The following is a 26,051-nucleotide window of genomic DNA, read 5'->3' on the forward strand; positions in this document are numbered from 1 at the left end:
AAGAGTATCTAGTTCCCCCATCCCGTGCTTCCTTAGTTTATCTAACAGTATGGTGGTACTGACACAATTGTAGTGTCTGCAACTAGAGTTTGTTGAGCGTACCCATAATGCTGTCACACTGACTAAATATGACCGTGTAAAGAAGTGTACCACTCTTTGTTGTATCTTGTCTAGCTCCCATGTTAATCCTTCCTGGTAAGGGTCCTAGGCTGATGAGCAGGTAAGGGTCCTAGGCTGATGAGCAGTAGTCAAGAATTGGTCGAACAAGTGTTTTGTAAGCCACTTTTTTCATGGATGAATAATGTTTCCTTAAGATTCTTCCAATGAATCTCAGCTGTGCATTTGCTTTTCCCATAATTTGTTTTATGTGGTCCTTCTGCTTTAGTTGCTCTGGATGATTATGCCTAGGTATTTTATGGTAGTTAATTTTTCCAGTGATTTGTTGCCAATATTATAATCGTACAGTAGCAAATTTCTTCCCTCATTTATGTGCAAATACATTATTCATTTATATTCCGGGCCAACTGCCAGACATAGCCTGAATCGTCACTCTTCTGCAGGTCTTCTTTGCAATTCACTAGGTAGATTCATCTATCATTGCTGCCTTCTTACAGATAACTTCATCATCTGCAAACAGACTCATGGAACTTCTGACGTTATACACAAGTTCATTGGAATGTATTGTAAGCATTAACAGTTGTAGCCCACTTCCTCAAGGTACTTCTAAAATTATCTTTACATCTGTTCAAATGGCTCTGAACACTATCGGACATAACATCTGAAGGTCAGCAGTCCCCTAGAACTTTTTACATTTGTCAGTTTTGTTCCATTAAAAGCAATGTGTTGTGTTCTATCTGCAAGGAAGTCCTGAAACCAGTCACAAATGTGGTCCAATTCTTTATAAGATTGTATTTTTTTCGCTAAACAACAGTGCAGAACTGTCACAAATGACTTTCAGAAATTGAATAACAGTAAAGTGAGAAGGGAAAGGATGATTACTAGTCATGTTGAGTTGGCAACAAAGGGGATAGTTTGTAAATATCAGGAAAGTACACACATCTGCACATGTTTTTGAACATTTTTAATATTTTTACCTGTGTTACATTGTGTGTCCTAGCTCAGGTCTACCAGGACGGCAAGTCATTGACGTCTCTTTAACGTTTAAATGGATATAAATTGATCAGTTACACATTTTAAATAATACATAGTTACTCTGTCATTTTAGGTGCAGCATCCTCTCAAGAGCAGTTAGCTGTTGCTGCTCAGAATGCTGTTGCAACAATTGTACAGCTGTCAGAAGTTGTGAAACTTGGTGCAGCCTCTCTTGGATCCAATAACCCAGAAGCTCAGGTGAAAAGATTATTTTAAAGTTTGTAGCAATATTTAACTGAAAAATCAGAGTAGATCACTTACATATGCAAGTTTGTGGTAGTTTTCAGAGAGCTACTATTTCAGATAAAATTTTTAGAAAGAATATTTTACATTTAGTGGTGCACATCAAGTTTACTATTTGTAATCCCACTTTTTTCTGTAGGTAATGCTAATTAATGCTGTAAAAGATGTTGCATCAGCTCTTGGCGATCTGATACAGGCTACAAAGGCTGCATCAGGGAAGAGCATCAATGATCCATCCATGAATCACCTGAAGGAATCAGCCAAGGTATGTTATTGATAACTAGCTACTCTCTCATGAAACTGAGAAAGGGGAAACCTTATTATTAAGCTGTTCAGATATGCTGTTGCCTGTGTTACGTTTCATGTGAATATATGTCAGTAAAAATTGTAAGGACTGTTTAATGTGTAGCTAATCTAATACAGAACTTTTACATCTTCAAAGAATGCCCCCCCCGCCCCTCTTTTTTTTTTTTTTTAAAGTACTGACAGCAGTGAAGTTCCATCATTTCTAAGCAGCCAGATGCAGAATGCCTCTACCACTCTACCATAACCATATTCTCTCTCTCTCTCTCTCTCTCTCTCTCTCTCTCTCTCTCTGTGTGTGTGTGTGTGTGTGTGTGTGTGTGTGTGTGTGTGTGTGTGTGTGTGTGTAATAGTATTTAGAAGTTAATTTTCCGGTATAGTAACAAAGAGCATTTTTTTGTAGAAATGCCCAAATAGAAATTCAGAATTAAATCCAGTTAAAATGTGTGCTATTTATACTGTGTGTTTGTTCTGTTCATAAGAAAACAAAAATTGTAAATCATGAAAAACATAAATATGAAGAGGGGTTGAAGGAATGCTGCCCCATGAAAGAAAGTGGGGTAATGGGGTAATGAATACACATTGATGTAAACTGAGAATCTCAGTGTTTCAAACTTGTGAATTCATTCTTCTGTAGATAGCAGGAATAGAATGAGGGGTTTAATACAAGGAAATGGTGCAAACAAATACCATAGTAGAAACCAAAGGTGAAGGGAGCCCTACAACACATTAAGAGGCATATAATATTAATGCAAGAAATGTGGTAATGATATTGTATTGTCATTTTGTACTGAGTAACAGTGAGAAATCATATGGTATGAACTGTGAAATAAAAGAAGTTATAATCTTTGAAACTTACTATTTTTACAGAACTACCCTATATTAGAATATAAGTTTCTGAAGGACAGTAAATTAAGAGTTTGTACATTTTCTTTCTGAAATGACTGATAGGAAAACTTTAACAATTTGATAAAATCATCACGTTTGAATTGTAGTCATTTTATTTTGGGAGTTAGTCTAAATATCACTGTCTGTTCTTCTGGCACAGAATGACTGACTTATAACATTGTCAATTATAGATTGATGCCCTCAGTCGCAAATTAAGGCCTTGAATTTTTTGTTGTTCTTTATAAATTATTGATTTGTGCTTTAGGTAGAGAGTCTGCCTCAATGTTCTTTTGGTAAATGTTCACTTAAACTGCACTCAGTGATTTTTCTGTTTCCAAACAACAGAATTACAGTCAGCTTTACTCTGAGTGTTCAGGGATTGTATTTTACTGTAGTATGAGCAGCACAGATGTTCACCATAGACATGATGTGTAAATGGTCTGTGGCAACTTGTCCAATGTGACCTATTGTGGTTTTGTCAGATCTTTTCTAATTGCTGCCAATTCGTCTATGAGGAAGAACTTGCAACTATGTGTTTTTGTCAAAAGACTGTCCTTTGCTCTGTGTGTAAATAGTTAGCTGATTGTTTCTGCTAGCTAACAGTTATCACAAAATATGTCTTTGTTTCCCTAAATTCATATTTACTTGTGTTCATATACCACGTGCTATATCAGGAACATCACAAGCAGATGGAGCACTTGCATTCTGTCACCCGTTTGAAGAAATTGTGTGCAAATTAATTGGCATTACAGTACTTGAATGTCACCATATTTTCTCTCATCCTTTTGCAATTCTCAGTAGTACAGACGTTAGTGTGGACACCTTTTGTGCAAAAAAAAAAAAAAAAAAAAAAAAAAAAAAGAACGAAAGAGGATGCATATTTTATGTTTTGTTGATCCGGCAGGTGGATTCGGACACGGATTGGCTCGTGTCTGATCAAGAAGAGGAACTAATCCGCCTGCTTAGCGTCGAGAATCTGCATCAGTCAGAGACCCCCACCACTGATTTAGTACAATTAGTAGCTGCTTAAAAACTTTTGGTTGCAGAGATTTTCTTGGAGACCAGAATCACATTGTGACTTAAATGTTCATTTTGATATTTCAAATATATTTATTTTTTCTTATTTAAACTTGATTTAAATAGCAGCCACATCTCATAAATGTCATATTAGAAAATCAAAATAAATACAGTTACCAGTTTCAGAACTTTTTATTAGAAAATATATCAGAGTTGTCTGCTAAAATGCCATAAATGATCTGTTGCCTTTTGGGAAATTATGACACTATTCAGTGTGTGGCTGTAGATGAAAAAATGTATTTTTACTATTGTTGACATGATTGGTTATGCAGTCTATTGTGTACACTTTTCCCCATTTTTATTTTTTCATGGTTGATTTTGATACACATCCCGCTTCTTAAGAAAGAACTTTGTTCATGTGTAACATTTTTAAGAGATATGAGATTAAAATTTTGTTAATTTTGCTGATAACAGTTATTTGTTACAGTAAATATATTGTTCACCTCCATGGTAAAATATCTGACAAATGGTGTCAATTTCTTAATTATGTTTGTAAGACCGATACTTTATGAACGAAGGTAAACAATAACCTGCAGCATCTCTACCCAATGATGACTGATAAAACTGGATGATATGTTTGCAGTTTAATGAATTGTGAATTACTGTGACAGTTCTTCAGTCACTGAATGTAATTTTTTGTCAATTTAAGAATGTGACCATCCAAAGCCACAGAACATATGTGCTAAAACTTGTGCTTCTGCGAACCACATAGTACAGCAGCAGAGATGAACAATGTTACACTCTGACTTGTCGGGGATCTCTTGGAGTAGTGTATGAAAACCAACTTTGAAAACTGACACTCTCATCTGAAGTGGTACATGTGCCTGTTGTCCAGTATTAGGGCAATGAGAATGGTTCATAGTGTAATTTTTTCCTCTCTCATAGTAGCTGAAAGTACAAAATTCAAACCTTACCTGCACATGTATCTAGAAGCAAGTAGACTATTGCAGATTGAAGTCCATGCAGTTTTATTACCAAGAAAAAAGAAAGAAAAGGAAGAAATATAAACAGATAGGCCTCATAAAAGTGTACTCTATTTATATTAGTAATAGGTTAATGTGAGCTGTCACACAGTGATATATGCTTCAGTTTTCTGTGGAGTAAATTATCTCCTACAAAAATGTCAGACCATTTATGTATGAAATTTATTTATCTTGGTTGTTATTTTGCTATTTCAAGTGATATATCCCCTATGTTGGAAATATATATTTTATATAAATGAAATCACTGTGCAAATTGTACATGCCCCATTGCTGTATCATTAGTCTGACCATTACCTGATATGCATGGCACAAGTTTTAGTGTGATTGCATATACTTCAGTGAGAAAATTAAAGTAACTTAAAATATTTTGTAGACCACTAGAGTTGCTGTCATGTCACCTTTCACTGCTAAACATTATATAAAATTAATCTACCTGGTGTGCCAAAATGATTAAAGCCTGGTGCTTGCTTGTTCGGTTTTTCTTTTAGTTTGATTTATATATTAAAATCAAGTGCTCAATAACAAAATTAATGTGCATGGTATTGAGTTTTACATGGTGTTTTAATGAAAAAATAGTTTGCAGGAACGGGCTTTTCGTCCAGTTAAACACTTTTGTTGACGAGATGACATATGTAATCATTATCTTTTGTTTGTTTGTTTGTTTTAATTTGGTGAAAGGCATTTATGTGACATCAATCTCTGTGGGGATGACATTACTCATTTTGTTATAGGAAAATGATACACAATACCAAACATTAAATAACAGTTAGTATTTGTGCTGACTTTTGTACATAGCAGCAAATGTGTAAAAGTAGGTGCTTTGTGAGTGATTATAATTGTCAGAATTTTATTAAAATTCTATTATATTTTGAATTTTGTACTGTTGTGCACTATTCACAATGTACTGCCTTCAATTAATGTTATGTTGTTGCTTGCAATCAACAGGAAATATATTCCATATTGTGATATATGGATCAGTCAAAATATATAGACTTTCTCAATTCGCAATTCCAAAACTGTTGTTTGTTTATTTTTTTCTAGAAGTACTTGATAAATTTGAGGTATATGATGTTTCCTATTGAAGTGTGAAGAGGACAGTGTCACTTGCACAAAGATAATGACTTGTTTGTGGTATTTACAAGCATAAAAAACTGAAATAATGGTATGCAGTGGATGTTTTGTTACACTTAAAAATCAAAATTTTTAATTTTTAAATGGTAGGTAATCAATTTACTTCATTACTGAACATGCAGCATGCCATTGTATTTTTAACGAAATTTGGTGATGTGTTTTGTGTGTTACTCCAGCCTGACGGAGAAGGAATGCATGGCTAACCAAAGACTTTGTGGTATTGTGTATGCTGTAGAATATTAACTGTTAAGTAACATATAATCTGTTGTGTTGATAAGTGTTGCCTGTATTTATTTGTAGGTGTCAGAGTTACTTAACATTCTGTTCTTGTAACCCAAGCTTAGATTTATTCTTGTTTATACGTCTTGGGTGTTAACCTGACTAACTTTTTCTTTTATAGGTGATGGTGACAAATGTGACATCTTTACTGAAGACTGTTAAAGCAGTTGAAGATGAACATACACGGGGCACCCGAGCTTTGGAGTCGACTATACAGGCCATAGCGCAAGAGATAAGAGTATGTCTTGCAGTGTAGCATTAACTCTTCAGCATTACACTTCACATCATTTTTTATAGTTTGTATAAAGGCTTTGTTTCTTGGCCAAACACCACAGTTGCCTTGTAGCACGCAATATATAATATACATTTATAATTACATGAATGTAGTGATGACTCTGCCAACTCAACATTTGTAACTGTTTACTTTCTCATCCAAGCTTCATTGTAAGTTATCCTCATTATTTGCACAGGCTCTTAATTCTCCTGACCAGCCAAAGACTTCAGCAACTCCAGAGGATTTAGTCCGTTGTACAAAATCGATTACAGTTGCCACAGCAAAAGCTGTAGCTGCTGGCAATAGCTGCAAGCAGGATGACATCATTGTAGCTGCTAATGTTGGCCGTAAAGCCATTTCAGATATGCTCACAATCTGCAAGGTATGGATATGCTAATCTACCCACCTCTCGCTTGTGTGTGTTCCAGTTACTTTGTTGTTGTTGTTGTTGTTGTCACTACTACTACTACTACTACTACTACTACTACTACTACTATTACTATTTTAAATCAATAGTCAGAGAGCCGGCCGCTGTGGCGAGCAGTTTCAGGCGCTTTAGTTCGGAACTGCGCTGCTGCTACGGTCGCAGGCTCCAATCCTACTTTGGGCAGGGATGTGTGTGATGTCCTTAGATTAGCTAGGTTTAAGTAGTTCTAAGTCTAGGGGACTGATGACCTCAGATGTTAAGACCCATAGTGCTTAGTCATTTGAACAGTCAGAGAGTTTGATGTTAAAATCTGAGACAGAAATTTTCCTCTAAACTATATGCTTTATTCAACACTATCTGTGGAGGATCAATTTATGTCTATCTTGTAATGGCTCCAGACTTCACTCATAATGTTATGAACCGAAGCACTTTCACATCAGTTAACTGCCAAGGCTGTAACTTACTTTTTGAGTTATACTAAAAACTCTTTATTTGTCGACAGTATTTTTGAATTTTTATTAGCCAATTAAAACCCACTAGAAGTGGTAGAATCAGTTATCTTTGTTGTAACATTGCACCAGTTGTAACAGAGAATCCAAAAGAAATCTGCAAATGTCACAAAGGATTGAAAATCAGTCCATGTTTCGTTACTTTTTCATTCGTAATAGTACTCATGAGATGCGAAACCTTTAAAGCAAGACAGGTTACTGTTGAGAAGATTGTTTCTCCCACAAAAGCAGTAGCTTACTAGATACACATGCAACCAACCCATCCTTGAGTATTGAATGCTTATCTGGGGATCCGTATTAACTTGAATTTATTAAAGCTAGTTTCAGTGTTCTACCCTGCTAGAAAAGGTTCACACAGCACATGAAATGCTGGTCTTAAATTTTAGAGAACTTTTTTTCATAGAAGTTTCTAAGAATTTATCATAGCTTGCGACATCACACAGAGTCCACAGTGTAAAAATAAAGGTGGTAAAGCACTGTACAAGCAATTGTTTTCCCATGCACCCTCAGTGAGTAGAATTAAAAGACAGTGTAAAAATGCCCTCTGCTGCACACAACACAAGGCGTGTGGCATATAAATATGAATGCAGATGTGTAATGTTAGTGCCTGGTTTCCTGACAGACCATGAGGTGGTTCAATGTCTTCTTCACACATTTCCAAGTTTTTAGATTATGTCTCTGTACTGATTAAAAATATTACAATCAAAATATGATTGTGTTGTGCAGCCAGACCCTTAACATGCCATATGTTTCCTGGAAACAGGTGTTTTTCTTCTCAAACAGATACTTAAAAAAACCAGGCTGTTTTCAATCTTTAACCTCAACTATCTCATCTCTCACCTGCAAAATGTTCTTTTTGTTCATTAAACTGTGTTAACTTTTGTGAAATTATTTATAATCAAATTCATGAAGCTTATTTGGTCACATTAATTGTACATCTGTCTAATAAAAATGGGTATACAGACTAGATATTTTGTAGTTTAGTTTTAAATCAATTTTACTTTGTTGTCTAACGATGCAGCTATATTACTATCAGTAGAAATAAGTCACATAATACTTTATTTATTTAATTCAGGCAACAGCAAATGCAGCAGAAACAGCTGAACTCAGGTCGCGCACAATACGTGCTGGACATGATGTGGCAGTCCAGTACCGTGAGTTGCTGCAGACTATTCTACATATTGCCAGTCGACCAGGAGCTGGTGCACAAGAGGCAGCACGCACAGGTCTGCCGCCAATTTCTCGGAGGATAGCTCAGTGTGTGGCTGAATTGGTTGCTGCAGCTGAGTTACTGAAAGGTCAGTTTAGAAAGCAGTATTTCACATGTTTATGAATGGTGGTGGTGGGAAATCAGTTGGAAGGGGGGAAAAAAAACTTTGGATTGTGTTGGCTGAGAGGACAATCCTTAAACTATGTTTACTTGTTTCCTTTGTCAACTAACTTATTGCTAATTACTAATCATACAATCACAGTCATTGCTAACCAATGTGCTGTTTTAAGAAATCCCTCTCATGAAAAGATCTCCATTTTCTGCTGTCTTTGTTGCACATTTTATTTCTGTCCTTTATCTACATAATGTTTTGGTTGATGTTGTTAGTGCCATCTCCTCTGCTTTTTCCTTTATTTACAAGTGTAGAAGAAACTGGAAATGTATGACCTGTGTTTGTAATATGTAGAGACTAAGTTCAGATCACGCTCACTCATTCTTGCAATGACACAATAAACTTTAAAAGAAAAGGGTTAAAATGAAACACTGCACTGTTGTATTCAGTAGTTCATCTCTTACATGTTTTGCAGGTTATAAAATCATCACACCCTCCTACTTCACACAAAATATACTGCATCAGGGAACCATCTAATGTCATGCTGTCACTTAACTGTAATTTTGTATTTCCTGTGACATTTTTTTCTAACTTTTATTACTAATAAATAGAGTATCATTGTAACTTTTATCACTAATAAATAGGCCATTATTTAGTCCCCTGGCTTCAGTAATTGTTCCATTTATTATTAAAACTGCTGCCTTATCTCCATTCTTGATGGTTTGTTGGCTCTGCTAACTTAGTAAACTGTGCAAGTGTATATTTCACTCACCTGTAGCACTTCTAGAATTGTCTGCCTTTATTGTTATTACGTAAGTTGTACTGTGTACAAGAGAAGTGAAAATAAGGTGCTTGATCCATGTAGATCAATTACAATTTATGCTGAAAAACTTGGGTTTCCTATGTGTTTCCACATTTTAACTGTACTACACAAACCAAGCATAAAAATTCCTACTGTGTATAACAGCAGCAGGAGCAAAATTTTCTTCAAGCAGCTGGACTCCAGTTCTGGGTTATTTTTGTCATTAATTGAAATACCCACAATTTGGCATATCTTGCTCTTTTGCTGGATGATGACTTGATCAAACATATAAATATCTATTGATGTTCACACACTTGGTCTTGTTTCATTGTTCAGTTTTCTGTAAACAATTCAGTTCAATTCAATTCAATAACACCAAGTATTGGTAAGCTTTCTGAACTTTCACTCTTAACTTCTCAGTATTATGAGTAACTTTTTCATTAGTTTCATTTAAAAAATTGTGACATGATTGAAGTTTCCAGAAAGAATATTTTGCCCTGCAGCAGAATGTGCCCTCTGTGAAACTTGGTAACACCGAGTGAGGTGACTCAGTGGCTAGCACACTGGACTTGCATGAGGGAGGACAACTGTTTAATCTCGCATCCGGCCATCCTGATTTAGGTTTTCCGTGATTTCCCTAAATTGCTCCAGGCAAATGTCGAGATGGTTCCTTTGAAAGGGCACAGCCGACTTCCTTCCCTAATCCGATGAGACCGATGACCTCACTGTCTGGTCTCCTCCCCCAAAACAACCCAACCCAAACTTGGTAACAGATTGAAACTGGGTGTTAGATTGGGATTCAAACTCAAAACAATGCCAAAGTTCTGGGTCTGAGTCTCAGCCCAGCACAAAGTTTTAGTCTGCTAGGAACTTTGTTTGGAATCTCTCTCTCTCTCTCTCTCTCTCTCTCTCTCTCTCTCTCTCTCCCCCTCCCCCCCCTCCCTCCCTCCCTCCCTCCCTCCTTCCTTCCTTCCTTCCTTCCTTCCTTCCCCTCTTCCCCCCTCTCTCTTCTCTGTCCCTCTCCCCACTTCTCTCTTCACACACACACACACACACACACACACACACACACACACACACACCCTACATAGCCAGGTCTTGAAAAGCCTTTTTTTTAGTATAAAACGTACAGATATGAGATAGTAACTCCTACCCACTACCTGTTACAATAATAGAAATTCTTCCACAGAACAGAAAGAGTTGTCAGGGAGTAACTTTTCAGTTTGTTTCCAAATTTTATTTTGCTGTTTGTTAGACAATTTATACTACTGAACTGCAGCATTATCACCTTTTTAGTGCTAAAGACAACCTTAATGTGGCCTAATGGATGTCATTTATTTCTTCTGGTGTTGTAACTACATACGTCATTGTTCCTTTTGAACTGCAGTGGGTTATTTACAACAAACTTTATGAGGGAGTAAATATACTGTGAAGCAGTAGTCAGAATGCCTAACTTCTTAAACAGATAGCTGCAAGAAGATTGCAGGTGAGCACCACATGTAATCCTTACAGCACATTTCTTAGTAATGAAAACTTTCTTTCTTAAACATTAGTTACCCCAGAACATTATTCCATATGATATTATTGAATGAAAATATGCAACCTATGTCAACTTACAGATTTGTGTCCCTCCAAGACTTGTAATGATTGTAAGGGCAAATGTGGTTGAACTAAGTTGTCTTAGATGTTCCAAAATGTTATTTCAGTTTAAACCCTCATCAGTATGGGCAGCACCTAAGAATTTTGAAGTTTCCACCCTATTTAATATTTCTTTACCACGTGCTGCATTTACCACTGCTAGGAGGTTGGTACCATTGAGTATCCTGTGTTTCTTTTTTTTTTTTTTAAAAAAAAAATAATTCACAGAAAACTAGTCAATGATATGTTCAAAAAATTGTTTACCATTTATTCTGTTCCTTATGTATGTTTGGACTGATTACAATAGTAGTGCCATCTGGAGAGGAAAAAAAATCCACATGTTGTATATTAGAGGGAAGGTCATTGTACAGCTTTCTGCATTCTTTTGCTGAGGTATGACATTACCCATTGGTTGGCTGTACTTTCAAGCCCATAAAACTTCATTTTATGTAAGAGAATATTAATTCACACAGGTCAAAGAAAATACCAACTGCCACTGTTTTCTTATTTAATGCTTGTGAAATTTGGTGCATGAACATGTAAATGGCATTCTCTGTCGAGTGACTTTTTGGAAATTCGAACTGTGATTTACTGAGGATATTTTTGTTGCCCAGCTGGTATACTATCTGAGAAAACATCACATTCTCAAAATTTTGGAAAATGACTTCAGTAGTGAAAGAGGTCAAAAACTTTCTGGAAATCTAAAAATATGGAATCAATTTGACATTCCCTGTCATTAACACTCATTACTTTATGAGTATAAAGAGTTAGTTGTGTTTCACAAGAACGATGTTTTCTGAATCCGTGCTGACTGTGTGTCAATAAATCGTCTTCTTTGAGGTAATTCATAATGTTCGAACTCTGTATATGTGTTAGTGATAAGGGCCAGTGGTCGCTAATTCCTGTATTTGTCATGATACTCCCTATTTGTCCATGATTATCTGTTGCTAAGAGTTCAAGTATGCTTTCACAACCATTTACGCTTCGAATGGGCTCATGAACTAATTGTTGGAAATAATTTTCTGAGAAAGCATTCAGTACAATTTGGGATGACATTTTATGCCTGCCGCCGGCTTTAAACGTATAATTTTTTCAGCATATTGAAGGTAGAGTGAAGTCACCACTGTCTGTAATTGTATGAGTGGGGTACATATTTGAAATGAGACTAAAGTTTTCTTTGAATTGTTCAGAAACTATATCTTCTTAGTCAGGGAGGTTGGTAAAATGATCCAATTAATAGTTTAGTCCTATTGTCAAGTATAACATCTACCCATACTATTTCACAGGAACTATCTCCTTCAATTTCACTGCAAGGTAAACTACTTCTGACAGCAATAAATACTCCACCACCAACTGTATTTAATCTATCCTTTCTGAACACTGTTAGGCCATTTGAAAAAATTTCGGCTGAACTTATTTCCGGTTATAGCCTGTTTTCCATACCTATAACTATTTGAGCTTCAGTGCTTTCTATTAGGGCTTGGAGCTCAGTTTCTTTCTCAACTCACCTCAGCTACGACAATTTACAACTACAATACCGATCGTTTCTAAAACTACCTTACTGTGTTTTACCTGCCCCCTTCCAGACGGACACCCTTTCTGTGGTTTCCTGAGACCCTCTAACCTAAAAAAACTGCCCAGTCGCTTCCACACAGCTCCCGCTATCCGTGTAGACACTTCCTGTTTGTAGTGGACTCCTGACCTATTAAGCAGAACCTGGAAACCCACCACCCTATGGCATAAGTCAAGGAATCTTCAGCCTACATGGTCACAGAACCGCCTGAGCCTCTGATTCAGACCCTCCACTTGGCTCTGCACCAAAGGACCACAGTCAGTTCTGTCGACAATGCAGCAGATGGTGAGCTCCACCTTAATCTCACAAGCAAGACTGACAAGTCTTTACCATTTCTCCTAACTGCCCGAAATCAGAGAGAATCTCCTCCGATGCAATGTGACACACGTCATTGGTACCGACATGGGACACCATGTGCAGTTGGCTGCGCCCTGTACTCTTCATGACATCTGGAAGCACCATTTACACATACGGAATGACCCCCCACCCCGGTATGCACACGGAGTGCACACTGGCTTCCTTCCCCTCCTTGGCATCCATGTTCCTAAGAGGGCCCCAGCTTGACCTGCTGTTCGCAGCTTATTGAGCTCCCTTCATGTTATTTTTGCGCTGACATGGTTTGCGCGTGTGACATTCAGTTCTGCAGGGCTTTTGCTGCTGTTGTCCTTTTATTTTTCGGTACAATCCTCTTCTGTGACTGTTGGTCATGATCACTCAATATACACCCATCCACATTGTGACCTAATAGATGATGTTTTTTCAATTTCCGTATATGTGCTATAAATCTTTGGTAAAGTGCCTCTTGAAATGCCAAACACGCTAGCTGTCTTCATTATGGAAGCACCCAACACAGAAGCACCAAAAATTTGCCCATGTTCAAATATACTTAGCTCTGACATTATGCATAACTACAGATTGGATGTTCAAATTACTTCCAGTGAAATTCGTACAGCATGCTGTCTGCACTGAAATTCTTTGCCTCTGGTTGTGGAAGGTTCATTTCAGTTACTGCAGTCTTTTTTTAGTGATGGTTAGTTCATCGTTTCACCTCAATGCAGGAAGTCAGTGAGCAAAACCCAGTTCACATCAACTTCTGTGGCATCAGGTTTTAATTTGGTATTGCATGAAGAATCACTGTGATGTTCAGGTGTTGACTTGATTTCTGGAAGGAAGTGAGCAATGCACAATTGATTGTCTGTGACAGTCATGTCCAAGATTTTATCAACATCACTACAATACGGCCACAAATGTGAATCATGCTTGCCTGCATTTTGTTTTATATTTTTAAGTATTGGGTTGTCAGAAATGCACCTATTACACAACTTGTGTAATAGCAGGTACTTCATAACAGCTTTGTGCAACATGTACTGAGGTATCTGCAGGGAATTACTGCAGAGTTCTGTAATTAAAAATTGATGTTTATTTATAATATGCTGCTCACTGCACTATTCACCATGAACTTCTGGTGACCTTCAGAAATTTCCCTACCCTGGCCATGCACCGTTTGCTTGCTCATAACATCTGATCCATATATTGGACTGAGTTGATGGTAAAATTTGATCACTGCTAAAATCGTTCTTTTGGAACACTTTCTTACATCAGACTTCAAAGTTGACGAGAAAATAAATCTGAGACTCTAAACAATGCTAAGAGTTTTCAGGAAGTGTCAACTGTTGCATGCATACAACATCCTGAATATATCACATGTGCACTTGACTTTCATATTACATACCCTACCACACTTTTGCAGTGTGGAAAACATAATTTCTGGATAATTGTTATTGTTATTGTTATTATTATTATTATTATTGTTATTATTATTAATTGTACACATGTGTGACCTCAAATGGTATAAAGTTATGAAATAAGAACACTAGAAAAGTTTTTCTTTTTACTATGAAACTTGAGAAGATCACGCAAAAGACATTAGTGAACTGCAGCAGACATCTGCAGACATAATGAATATGGGAAAAAGTGCTACAAGTATGCTGATATTGAAGCAGTAAATGATATTGTTTCTCTGAGGCATGCTATAGTCTGTTTATTACTGTGACTTTAGAAATAATGCAGTCTGTTTCATCAATTGGGAGAATAATCATATAAAATATGAAAACAATTAATTGTACTACTATTTAAAACACACATTATGAGACTACTGTCTTGATATTCAAGATTTTGTAAAATAAATATCATACGGTTTCAGGTACGGAGTGGGTGGATCCAGATGATCCAACTGTGATTGCTGAAAATGAACTCCTAGGTGCTGCAGCTTCAATTGATGCTGCTGCCAAAAAACTGGCTAGCCTTAGACCCAGGAAATCTGTTAAGGTGAATTTTCTTTCTACAATTTCTGCTAACATAACTGTCTCATTCACTTGCTGTTTTTCGTGATGGGCCGGAGACTACTTCACCATGAGCCCCACCGCTGTGAGATATGTTTGATATTCTTGGTTGTAATATCAGATTATCACCCAGGAATCAAACATATTATTACAGAGGGGGGTCCAGCAGCATCTTCAGACACATGCACAGAAAACCTTTCTGCTTGGCTGCCAGTCGGTGAAGGAAGGGATTAGCTTCTCCTCTGAAATTTAGTGTAGCGTGGCTGTCATTGCTTCTGTTCTCTCTACTGTACTTTCTCCTAACAAATGCTTTGTGCATCCTGGAAATCTGTGATTACTTATCAATTTGCACACAAGTAATAATCATTTTAATACTGTTTCATCTCATAAATTTCTGAATAGCTTTCAGTGGTTGAAGTGGAAATATGACTTAGGAAACAGGAAATTTCACTGAAGGTGGTTTGTTTTAGCATTTGAGATTCATTTGCTTGATTTCTATCGTAGAAACCTTTTCCCTGCTGTTGCTGAATTCTATGTGAATATTTTATTTTTAGATATTAATAATGCATGTCATTTAAAGCATAGAAAATAATTCATTTTGCACGCAAAAGTTGTCTGTCAGTGACTGCTCAAGACAAAATGTAATGTAAGTTTAAATTAAACTGTTTATGTAGTTAATTACTAACCTGCTCTTTCATTGTTTTCAGTGTAAACTGTAGCTTTATTTTAAAAATACAACATTTTCAGTGCTCTGTTTTTGCATTTTTGCTGCCCAATTGATGCCTTTCTTTTCTCTCCACTCTATGTGAGTTTCTTATTTACTTGTTTACCATGATGCTGTAGCACTTCCACATAACAACTTTCTTTTTCGTTTAGTATCTATTTCAGCATTACTTTTGTGGCTGCCTACAATATATTGCTTTACAGTGCCATTTCAGAACAGTTTGCTTTGAGGCTTTTCTTTTCACAGTCACATAATTTGTCAGTGGATATATCATTAAAATCTTTTGCTAGTTGTGGCATTTTTATACAAGCTAGATTGCAAAATTGACAATGTTTTTCACTGTACATACTTACATTTGTGTAGTCAGCATTAAAAGTGGGTTTTGTATTTCCTGCTTGCATACTTTGGCTTCAAATGTAATACTGTTTTCAATACAAGCCACAGGTACTGAAATAATTCAAATACACAAACCAGCACTGTATCTCTACTACGTTTTGTTAGGTAGGCTGCATGTTGAAGGCTAGCAGTTACTTACACAACAAATAGTTTTAAAAGCTTGTTGTAGTCTGCAATATGGCTTTCTGTTTTTAAGAATAATGTTCAATTTTTTCCTGTTGTTGTTTAGGTTTTTAGTATGCATTCATATGAGTTTGATTGTATATTTCATTTACAAAAATAAATATCCAATTATTTGTCACATGTCTATCAGCATAAGTTGTGATGCAAAATTATTTCATATTTGCATAGAATTTTCATTTCTTTGCCAATGTGTTTCATTTACATTTCTTTGCCTGCAAAATGTATTTGATGAATAGGAAGTACCACATAAGATTTAATATGTTTGTGGAACTGAACATTATGTTTTACAGGAAGCTGACGAGAACTTGAACTTTGATGAGATGATACTGGAGGCAGCAAAGTCAATTGCTGCTGCAAACTCTGCTCTAGTGAAAGCAGCTTCAGCTGCCCAGCGGGAACTAATTGAAACAGGAAAAGTGAGTTTTTTTTCAGCTGTGTATATGTAGGGTGGAAGCTGTCTTAGACTTTTTGTGTTAACCTGAAGCCTTTATTTGGCTCCACCTTTAAAATTTTGCTGATTGATTGGGTCTTTTTGAATGTAGCGAATAGTTACATTAATTTATTTAAAATTTTCATCCCAATGCCTAAAATACTCTTATTTTTATGTAAATCAGGAAAAATTTCCGCAATATTAGAACAGTTGTTGAAGCAGCAGCTTTATTCATCCATAGATCACTTTTACTGAGGTATTGGAAATGTCTTAGTATTGTAATTTAAGAAATAAAAAACAACACTGTTCACATATACAGGCATTTACATACAGGTCTAGTTTGAGAATAATGGGACAGGTAGTCTTCCATGGCCTTATAGTAGGAACCATCCCGACATTTGCCTGAAGTGATTTTTGAAAAACCACAGAAAACCTAAATCAGGATGTCTGGTTGAAGATTGGAGCCTGCACCCTCGCAGATACACAGCTAATCTGTTTAAAACAATGCTACTGTTAGGACTTTTAGTGCTTGCACTGTTGGCAATCAGTGTTGCTTAAGATCAATATTATCAGTTGCAGAGTTAATATTATGTGTTATTGCTTGTATTTTAATTTCAGTAAGGAAAAGTTTGGGCTATGAGGTGAAAATGTGGCATGACAACAAATCTCCACTCACTGTACGGGGGAAAAATGAGCAGCAGACAAGACACAATGAAGCAGTTACAGTTGTTGCTCAGCTATCAAAATACAGGTCTTTTTCAGTTCCTTACACACACACACACACACACACATACACACACACACACACATTCTCTCTCCTGGTGTTATGGTTTCACTAGATCATGTAGTGATCACATATGTAGTCAGTGGGAGTCAGTAGAAGAGCTAGTTGTTACCTAGAGAGATAGGTACGAAATGGCGGAGACAGTTTCTGCAAGTGTGCACAAGAAACTGGTGAATCCATACATAAGAAAAAGTTTCTGCAAGTTTGAGCAAGAAACTGGCAAATCCATACACAAGGAAAAAATGTTGAAGAGGTGGGTGACATAGTATTGTGGAAGAATGATGAGAGAGGGACATAATGATAGAGAAATTTGGTGCCACAAGTGTAAATGAGAAAACTAAAATAAAGGGCAAAGAGATGTTGAAGCTACTTGATAAAGGGGGCAGGAGAATAGAAGCAAGAGGAAAGGCAGGAAGTTGCGTAGGAGCTGGTGCTTAATAGAGAGGATACAAATTGCTTAGGTTGGGAAGACTTACATGTCATGTTGAGTATTGGTCTTTGCACCTCTATAGTCAAGATTGCCCTTGGCTTAGGAAGAGTGCAGTGGTTGCAGCAAAGTTGATATAGGACAGGGCTGATTTTACAAGTGACCATGCATTTTACAGAATAGGATACACTGATGAGCCAAAACATTATGCCCACTTCCCACTATTGAGATTGACTGCCACCTGGTGGTATTGGTACATTGTGCAATAAGGAAGTTATATAAGTGGGGCAGGGGTGAATGGGGGATAATTCTAGCAGTGATAGAGGCCAAAGATGGTGAAATCCACTGACATAAGTGATTTTGACAAAGGGCAGATTGTTATGGCCTGGCCCCCAGGATGTGCTACTGTCATGCATCTCTGTGGAAAATGGTTGAAGGACGGTGAAACCACAAGTAGACAACAAATTGTTGGACATTCGTGCCCCATCACAGAACATGGAGATCTGAGGCTTGCCCACTCTATAAAGCAGAATAGGTGGCAATCTGCTTCAGTTCTAATGTCAGATCATGGTGCTAGTGCATGCATATGTCTCTCAAAGCACACCATTCAGTGCACAGTGTTGAACATGGGGCTCCAAAGCAGATGAGGCCTACTTGTTCCCATGTTGACCCGACATAATCAGTTAAGATTGCAGTGGGCATGGAATCATCCAGATTAGACCAGGGAAGTGGTCTGGAAAATGTAGCATCTATTTTTTGCAAAATTCACAACTATTTGTCAACTAGGCAAGTCACGACAAAGATGTAGTGCTTCAAAATCGACTGTTAAAAAAGTGCTGATTGGTGAACTTTTTGGCTGGAATGTTTGCATTTGCAAAAACTTACTTTTTTCTGGAATGGCCTTTGTTTTTTTCCTTTGGCTGTATTGAAGTGTTCAACAAACATCTGTTCTATTGAGAAGCAGTCAAATTTGCTGCCATCGAACTGAATACATCTCTGATTTAATGTGTTTCCCAACATTGGTTTACTTTTCCTGACCAAGTCAATGACTACAAAATCCACACAAATATTAATTTCAACCTTTCATGGTCATGCAGAGATACGCAACCCATACTTGACAGCACTGTAGGTAGAATGGACTTAGCATAGAAATAGAAATGAAAATAACTTCCAATATTAGGGGAAGAATTTCAACACAGTTAAAATATGAGACACGGTTTGTTTTCCGGTCACCAGTGCAGAGTGTGGACACTACATACATTCAGACGGCTGTGAGTGTAAACAAAGTGGAATTTTGACCACTAGAAGGGAGAGGAGCGGTGCCTAGAAACAAGCCCCTGCCTCCCTCTCACAGTGCAGTAGTCTGCAACCATGTCCTGTCAAAGCAGAATTAACATATTGTTGTAGGAATTGCCAGCTTGTTCTGCTGTTGTAAGGGTCCTAATTGAAATTCATGATGGACCAGGGTTAGTCTTTCCACTCATTTCTAAATAAGATTAAAAAGAAAACATGAGCAATGCACAACACCCAATGTTTGGGAACAGCTACCGCACAATTGCTGGTTAAGATTGGCAGATTGTTAACAAGATAGCTCAGGCCCGACTGCTAGCAATATTCGATGCAACCACAGTTAGAAATACTTGCTACCTCAAACTGCCATGCATTATACCATGAATGTTTGAATATCAGCCAACAAACAAATGTACGTGTTTCTTTGTTCTAAGATGCTAGGTCCCTCTACTATGTTGCATTACGCAGCATGTTTCTCATACAGCCCATTCAACTGCTCACAGTTGGAATGGCACCAGAGCATCAAGTCCACTGATACATTGTTGTGCTTCTGCATTTTTTGGTTTCCAGACACATACTTATCCACATGATCTTACCAAATTGGGCTTTGCTGGATGATGTGCAACACCAGTAACAAAAAATTGGTTGCATTTTTTATATTTATATGCAGAACAAAAAAACTTATTTCAAACTACAATGGAATTGTTCATCTGGATACAATTCACTATGAAATAGCATTTATTAGGTAATAGTACATTTTGAGGCAGGATTCACATTTATCACAACAAGCAAATTTTTCCTGTCCCTAACCACGGATCAATGGAAATGTGTCACTTGTTTGATGAATTACATTTCTTTCATGATCATGTCAAGTTATGCTGGCATCCAGACAAATGGCTGCTCAATACTTGCACTGGGTCATGGGTGTAGGCCTGTGAGGGCAGTATTATGTGGGGATCTATGCAAATAATCAAAGGCATCATGACAGCTGTGAACTACGTGAACATTATTGCAAACCACCTTACACGAGGATAACTGTTCATGTCACAAGGCCAGAATCATGCTGCAGTGGTTTGAGGAGCATGATGATGAACTCATACTGTTATCTTGGCCACCAAATTTGCCTGATCTGAAACTGATGAAACACATCTGGGACACTATTGGGCTCCAGCTCCGCACTCGTGAACTACCAGCCCATAATATTCATAAATTGTGTTAAATGCATACACATCACGTTACCACATACATCTGGAAACCTACCAATGATTTGTTGAATTCTTACTGTGCAGTTTTGTTTCTGTACTGCATTACAAAAAAGGATCAACATGCTGTTAAGCAGATGGTGATTATGTTTTGGCTCATCAATGTGTGCTGGTAACAACCAAAATGAGCCATAGACAGACAGTGAATGGGTGGGTATTGATTCCAGATCTTTCCCAAGGATATGGTGCATGAGGCTATAGTGTGGTAGCAGGGATATGACTTTTGGAAGCATTTTGGTGAGTATGAGCACAGTAAAATGTAATCAGTGCCTTCACACAGGGCATGGTTTAATAGTTCCAGTCCATAGTAGTTCTGGATAGTAAGCTGAACAATTTATATGTCGGGAGGGGAAGGGTGGGATGGGGGAATCATGAACGTAGAAGAATAACAGACAATACACAAGACATGTGTGTATGTGAAGCAATTTGGGAGACTTGCGAGAACTACATGTTTGGGGAGTGGCTGCCTGCAGCATGGGTGCACTGAAAGAAAGTTTTTAGAGCAGAATGGGTGAGGAGAATGGGTGAGGTTCGGAGGGAGAGATGATGAAGAGTAGTGAATCTCGAAGCTCAGGAAAGTGAACTGCTGAGTGAAAGAGGACTGCTAGAAGGAATCAGTTCATGTTGTAATGATTATGAGTCCAGTTCAGAAGTGTTCTCTATGACATATTATTCTTAATGCATGTCCTTCCTCTAGTCTCTGACTGTTTTCTTCCCCTTTACATGCATGGCAAATGTTTGGTTGAAAATGGTTACACTTACAAGACTTTAGTAAGACAAAGTACTGTGATATTTGACATCATAAATACTGGGTGTTTCAAAATGAATATACGGGTTTTAACAGTTTGTAGCATTTTTTATGTTCAACTTACAATCATAAATAATACATCAAATGAAAGTGTAACTCAAACAGTTTTGTTTCTGTATACCTGTGTGCAAAGGAAAAAATGTGAAAGAACGAAGAGTGAATGAAGAACGTGTTGAATGAGTGAGTGTCTTTCATGCTTAGTCCTAAGAAATCAGTTCGTAAGGGTAGTTGCGAAGTCTGTGTGGAGACCTTTAAGGAGACATTTACAACTATGGTCTTATCGTTTGCAGTTGTTACAAGCTCTAAAGTTTTACAGAATATGGTTTATGTGCCAACTTTGTAAAACATATGTTGCTGCTTGACGATGAAGATTTTCTGGATTATGTGGTCTTCAGTGATGAATCGACGTTTAACCTAAGCAGAAATGTGAAGACACACAATGTGTGCATCTGGGGGACAACAAATTCCCACGAGGTGGTACAGCTGCAACAAGACTCACCTAAAATCAGTGATTTTTGTGCCATATCCCGGCTGAAGGTTTATGGATCTTTCTTTTTCGGTGAAGCAGCTGTAACTGGTGTTTCTTATCTTTATGTGCTACAACTATGCCTTTCTCCTCAATTGGAAGAAGCTGAACAACAGAACTTTATTTGGTAGCAATTTGGTGTGCTGGCTCACTGACATAACTAATACGCAATTGGTTAACCAACGTTGTATCCGACCGCTGGACTGGCCGCAAGCTGCCATGTGACAGAGCTTGTTTTGCATGACCTCCAGGTTCACAGAGGATCTTACACCATGATATTTTTATCTCTGGGGCTTCATAATTGAACATGGTATATGCTTTTGCTGCCATCTGATCTACCAGACTTAAGAAATAGCATTTTTGCAAAAATTACTCCATGCACATACACTGAGCAAAGTTTGGGAAGAATTTGCCTTTCGACTCAATGTGTGACAAATGGTGCTCACACTGAAGACCTGTAAGAGAAACTGTAAGAGTTGCTCTTTTATGTGATGATCATTTATAATTGTAAGTTTAATGTAATAAATGCTACAAACCCTTAAAACTCGTATACATTTTGAAACAACCTGTATATCATAAGCTCTGGAAATTTTTGTGTTCCATCATTGAAGTTATACATATTCAAAAATGCTTTCTAAGCATTTCTCTGAAATGTTCTGGAATTAGTTTGCAATATTTTTATTATTGTGATGATAACATATGACTATTTATGATACTTTCATTTGTCTAAATCACTTCAACCAAATCCTTGAATATTTGGTTCAATATGGCATTTGCCGAGTCTAGTATTTTCCAAACATAACCTAAGTTTCTTCTTCAGTAATTTCATCTTACAGAGTCATCAGTTTGTTTAAATTGAAGAATAGCAATAATAAAATAAACCACATGGTAATACAATACAGGATATAAGTATCAGTCAGTATATCTGTAAATCAATACTTACTGGATACATGTTAAGCAGCAGATATATATATATATATATATATATATATATATATATATATATATATATATATAGAGAGAGAGAGAGAGAGAGAGAGAGAGAGAGGTTTCCCTAAAGCACTTACGACAAATGCTCGAACAAGTTCTTTGAAAAGGACGTTTGCAATTTCATACCATCCTCACCCAGTCCAAGTTTGTGCTCCCATTCTAAAGACCTTGTTGTTGATGAGACATTAAACCCTATCTTCATTCGATAACAACCTACTAACGCACAAAGGTTCTAGAAACATGTTGAAGAAACAAAAGAAATTGATAAATTGTTAATAATAATAATAATAATATAATAATAATAATAATAATAATAATAATAATAATAAATCCTACAGGGCAGGATAAAGTTACAGATGCTTAGAATATTTTTATGAAAGAGAGTGAGGATCCTCATTAGTATGAAAGTTTATAGAACACTATTAATAGTTTTTTTTTGGATTTGACAGTAATTTAAGGAGGAGACAGTCCACAGATGAAATGTAGATGTGCAGTTGGAAGAGAACTGTTGACAGGTGGCAATCAAGTATTTACATTTCATTGAAAACCCTCCATGCACTGTACTCAAGCAACTGAAAACATCTACCAGGTCATAGCAGCTTTGGTAAAAAAAAAAAAAAAAAAAAAAAAAGGGGAGGGGGGGGAGGGCGTGTATGCGGATGGGAGAGGGCAGCTATTAGTGTTAAATGTTCTATCCTGAAATATATAATGTAAGACTGTTGTACTTATAAATTTGTTTACAAACAAGGGAGTCTGTATACTAATACATCAAATTGAGGCCTGAAGAAATTTCTGTAAAACATCTGTTAGCTTTAATTTTTACATCACTGTTCGAATGCGTTTCACTCCCTGTGGATAGCCACTGAGTGCTTATTGATTGACACTCAGAATTTTTTACGGTGGGTGTTTTTTTATTTGGTGAGTCATGAAAGAAAAAGATACTATTGAACAGCAGTTGTTTAAAATATGTAGATGTTTACAGATGATGTATTTCAGGCTGTAACACCATATTAACAAATACTCCAGGAAAGACCAATATTGCAGTCATGTCCCACTTTTGCCTGTTGTTGTACTCTTAACTTCTAGTCGTAGTATTGTACAAGGTATTGAATTTTGAAAGTGAGTGGTGCAGCTAAGATACAATGAAGTTCTTACATGTAAATAAAATATTTGTTGCTATCTGTGTGTTCTTTATCATATTCCTGTGTGTCTGTGATTCCTAACTTTTCCCCCACTCATTTATTGTTTTAGACCTCACCATTTTAAATATATGCAAAGACAAAAATACATTAAATGAACTACAAATAAAATAAAAGCATCAGTGGAAAACATTCTTTTCAAGGAGCAGCTACTCACAAAAAAGTGTATATTAGCCCTTTCGCATTGTGTTCAGTGCAGACTAGTTGCTAATAGTTATGTTCAAGAGTTGTTGAAAAATGATAAATTGTGGTGTTTTTTTTTTTTTTTTTTTTTCCAGGTAAGTCGGCAACCTCTGACTAGCTCTGACGACGGTCAGTGGTCAGAAGGCCTTATCTCAGCGGCTCGACTGGTTGCTGCAGCCACACACAGTCTAGTAGAATCAGCCAACTCACTTGTTCAGGGTATGTCAAGTGAGGAGAAGCTTATATCGAGTGCTAAACAGGTGGCATCTTCAACAGCACAGCTACTTGTTGCATGCAAAGTGAAGGCTGATCCAGACAGTGAAAGCACAAAGCGACTGCAGGTAATTGGGCCATATATGTAACATTTACTTCTTTGTGAAAATCCATATACGAACTCTGAGTATTAATCTCATGTTTAAGTCAAATTATTATTATTATATCGATACAAGATGAGAAAAGTGGAATTCTTGTGTTTCAAATGACTATTGGTTGACATAATACTGACTATGTCCAAGAGGTTAACTTAGCTTCTTAGATCCTCGTAATTAACTGGTAAAAACATACTGCAGTTGTTACAGTGACATGAAACAAGTATTATCTTAAATTTATGTAGTTGGACTCTTTCTGAGTCTCAATTAATTTGTCACATTCATGACTAGGAGAGACGAAGTCTTGTTTTCCTACATTCCAGCTTCTGTACAGCTGGACTTCAGTAGTCTAAATTGTGGAATGTGAATATCTGTTGTGGATGCTGAATGTTGTATTTAACATTTTTGAGATTTCAGCTAATTTTTGGGTACCCATATGGATGAACCATTCTTAGAAGAAAGAAACTTACATTTTTGTGTAAATTTAAAAATTTTTTCAAAACAAGCTAACAGTGAAGTTATTTAAAAATCATACGTGATTCATTAGAAGGGGGGGGGGGGGGTAGCAGGAGAATTATTGCTGTCGTTGCCATCTTCACATCGAGCATTGTCTTCATTTCCATCTAGTGAATTTGTGATACAACTTTTTTCGAAGGATTTTTCCACCAATGGTAACTGAATGAAGTCCCATGCATATTTTACCCACTCACAATTCTGGGACAGATTGGGCTGCTGGGTTTTTCCACTCGGTGTGGACCTGTGGTTTCCATCGGCCATACATTGTGTGTATCACTATTTAAGTGCAACCTTAAATGGCCGATATATACACACATCTAGTGGTTGCAGGACGGATGTTAGGCCTGCAGGAATAACGGCCGAGTCAGTTTCCCCTTTTCGTAACTTGTCTCGCACTTCTCTAGTTCTATGTCTGTGGAAACTGTCTAGGACCAACACCTTATGTAAATTCAGTAATGCACCAGGGTAATGTTGCCAAAATTTTGACAACCACAAGGTCATTGTCCATCCATCCATTCATTCATTCAGGTTCGCTCTCACCAATTGCCTTTTGCTGACATTTTTGGAATAGTTTCCCTTTTAAATATCACATACGGTGATAGCTTTTGTCCATCGCCAGTTACACACATCATCACTGTATGCCTTTGCTTTTAATTGCCACCAGTTCGTATCGTGATGCTGGAGTCCTCTTTCCTCTTCAAAGTGTTGTCAAGCAACATCTCAAAATAGACTGGCGTTTGATCTGTGTTACTAATTTGCGATAGTATATAGGAATGTTTACAGTGCAAATTTATCATGTAGCGATGAAAATCCACTACTTTTTCCTCATAATTGCCTGGAAGCCATTGAGTGATTATAGTTTCCTCGGAAGCCTAATCCATTTCGACTGAAAATTCTTTATAGCTAGCCTCTGCTAGCTATGAAACTGGTGATGATGCCTAGTTGTTTGGCAATTCCAATGCTTTGAGTTGCCGCATTTCAGTAGTCACTGTACATCCTTATTGTTGTTTCTCATCTTCATT

General features: G+C 37.0%; 1 protein-coding gene across 2 annotated transcripts in view; it reads left to right on the plus strand.

Moving 5' to 3' along the window:
• Positions 1-26,051, plus strand: part of LOC126248957 (talin-1) — a 288,246-nt gene that overhangs the window by 239,116 nt on the left and 23,079 nt on the right. Inside the window, exons 36-43 of one of the 2 annotated variants that reach the window (XM_049950492.1) lie at positions 1,226-1,350; positions 1,535-1,660; positions 6,178-6,294; positions 6,527-6,712; positions 8,342-8,564; positions 14,805-14,929; positions 16,537-16,662; positions 24,241-24,486. In XM_049950492.1, the coding sequence (XP_049806449.1) occupies positions 1,226-1,350; positions 1,535-1,660; positions 6,178-6,294; positions 6,527-6,712; positions 8,342-8,564; positions 14,805-14,929; positions 16,537-16,662; positions 24,241-24,486 (1,274 nt within the window). Of the gene's footprint in view, positions 1-1,225; positions 1,351-1,534; positions 1,661-3,490; positions 5,550-6,177; positions 6,295-6,526; positions 6,713-8,341; positions 8,565-14,804; positions 14,930-16,536; positions 16,663-24,240; positions 24,487-26,051 lie in introns of those variants that run through there. The other variant, XM_049950493.1, reaches the window with a different exon arrangement.

This window comes from Schistocerca nitens, chromosome 3, assembly GCF_023898315.1.
Source record: "Schistocerca nitens isolate TAMUIC-IGC-003100 chromosome 3, iqSchNite1.1, whole genome shotgun sequence".
In the NCBI taxonomy this organism is placed as follows: Eukaryota; Metazoa; Arthropoda; class Insecta; order Orthoptera; family Acrididae; genus Schistocerca; species Schistocerca nitens.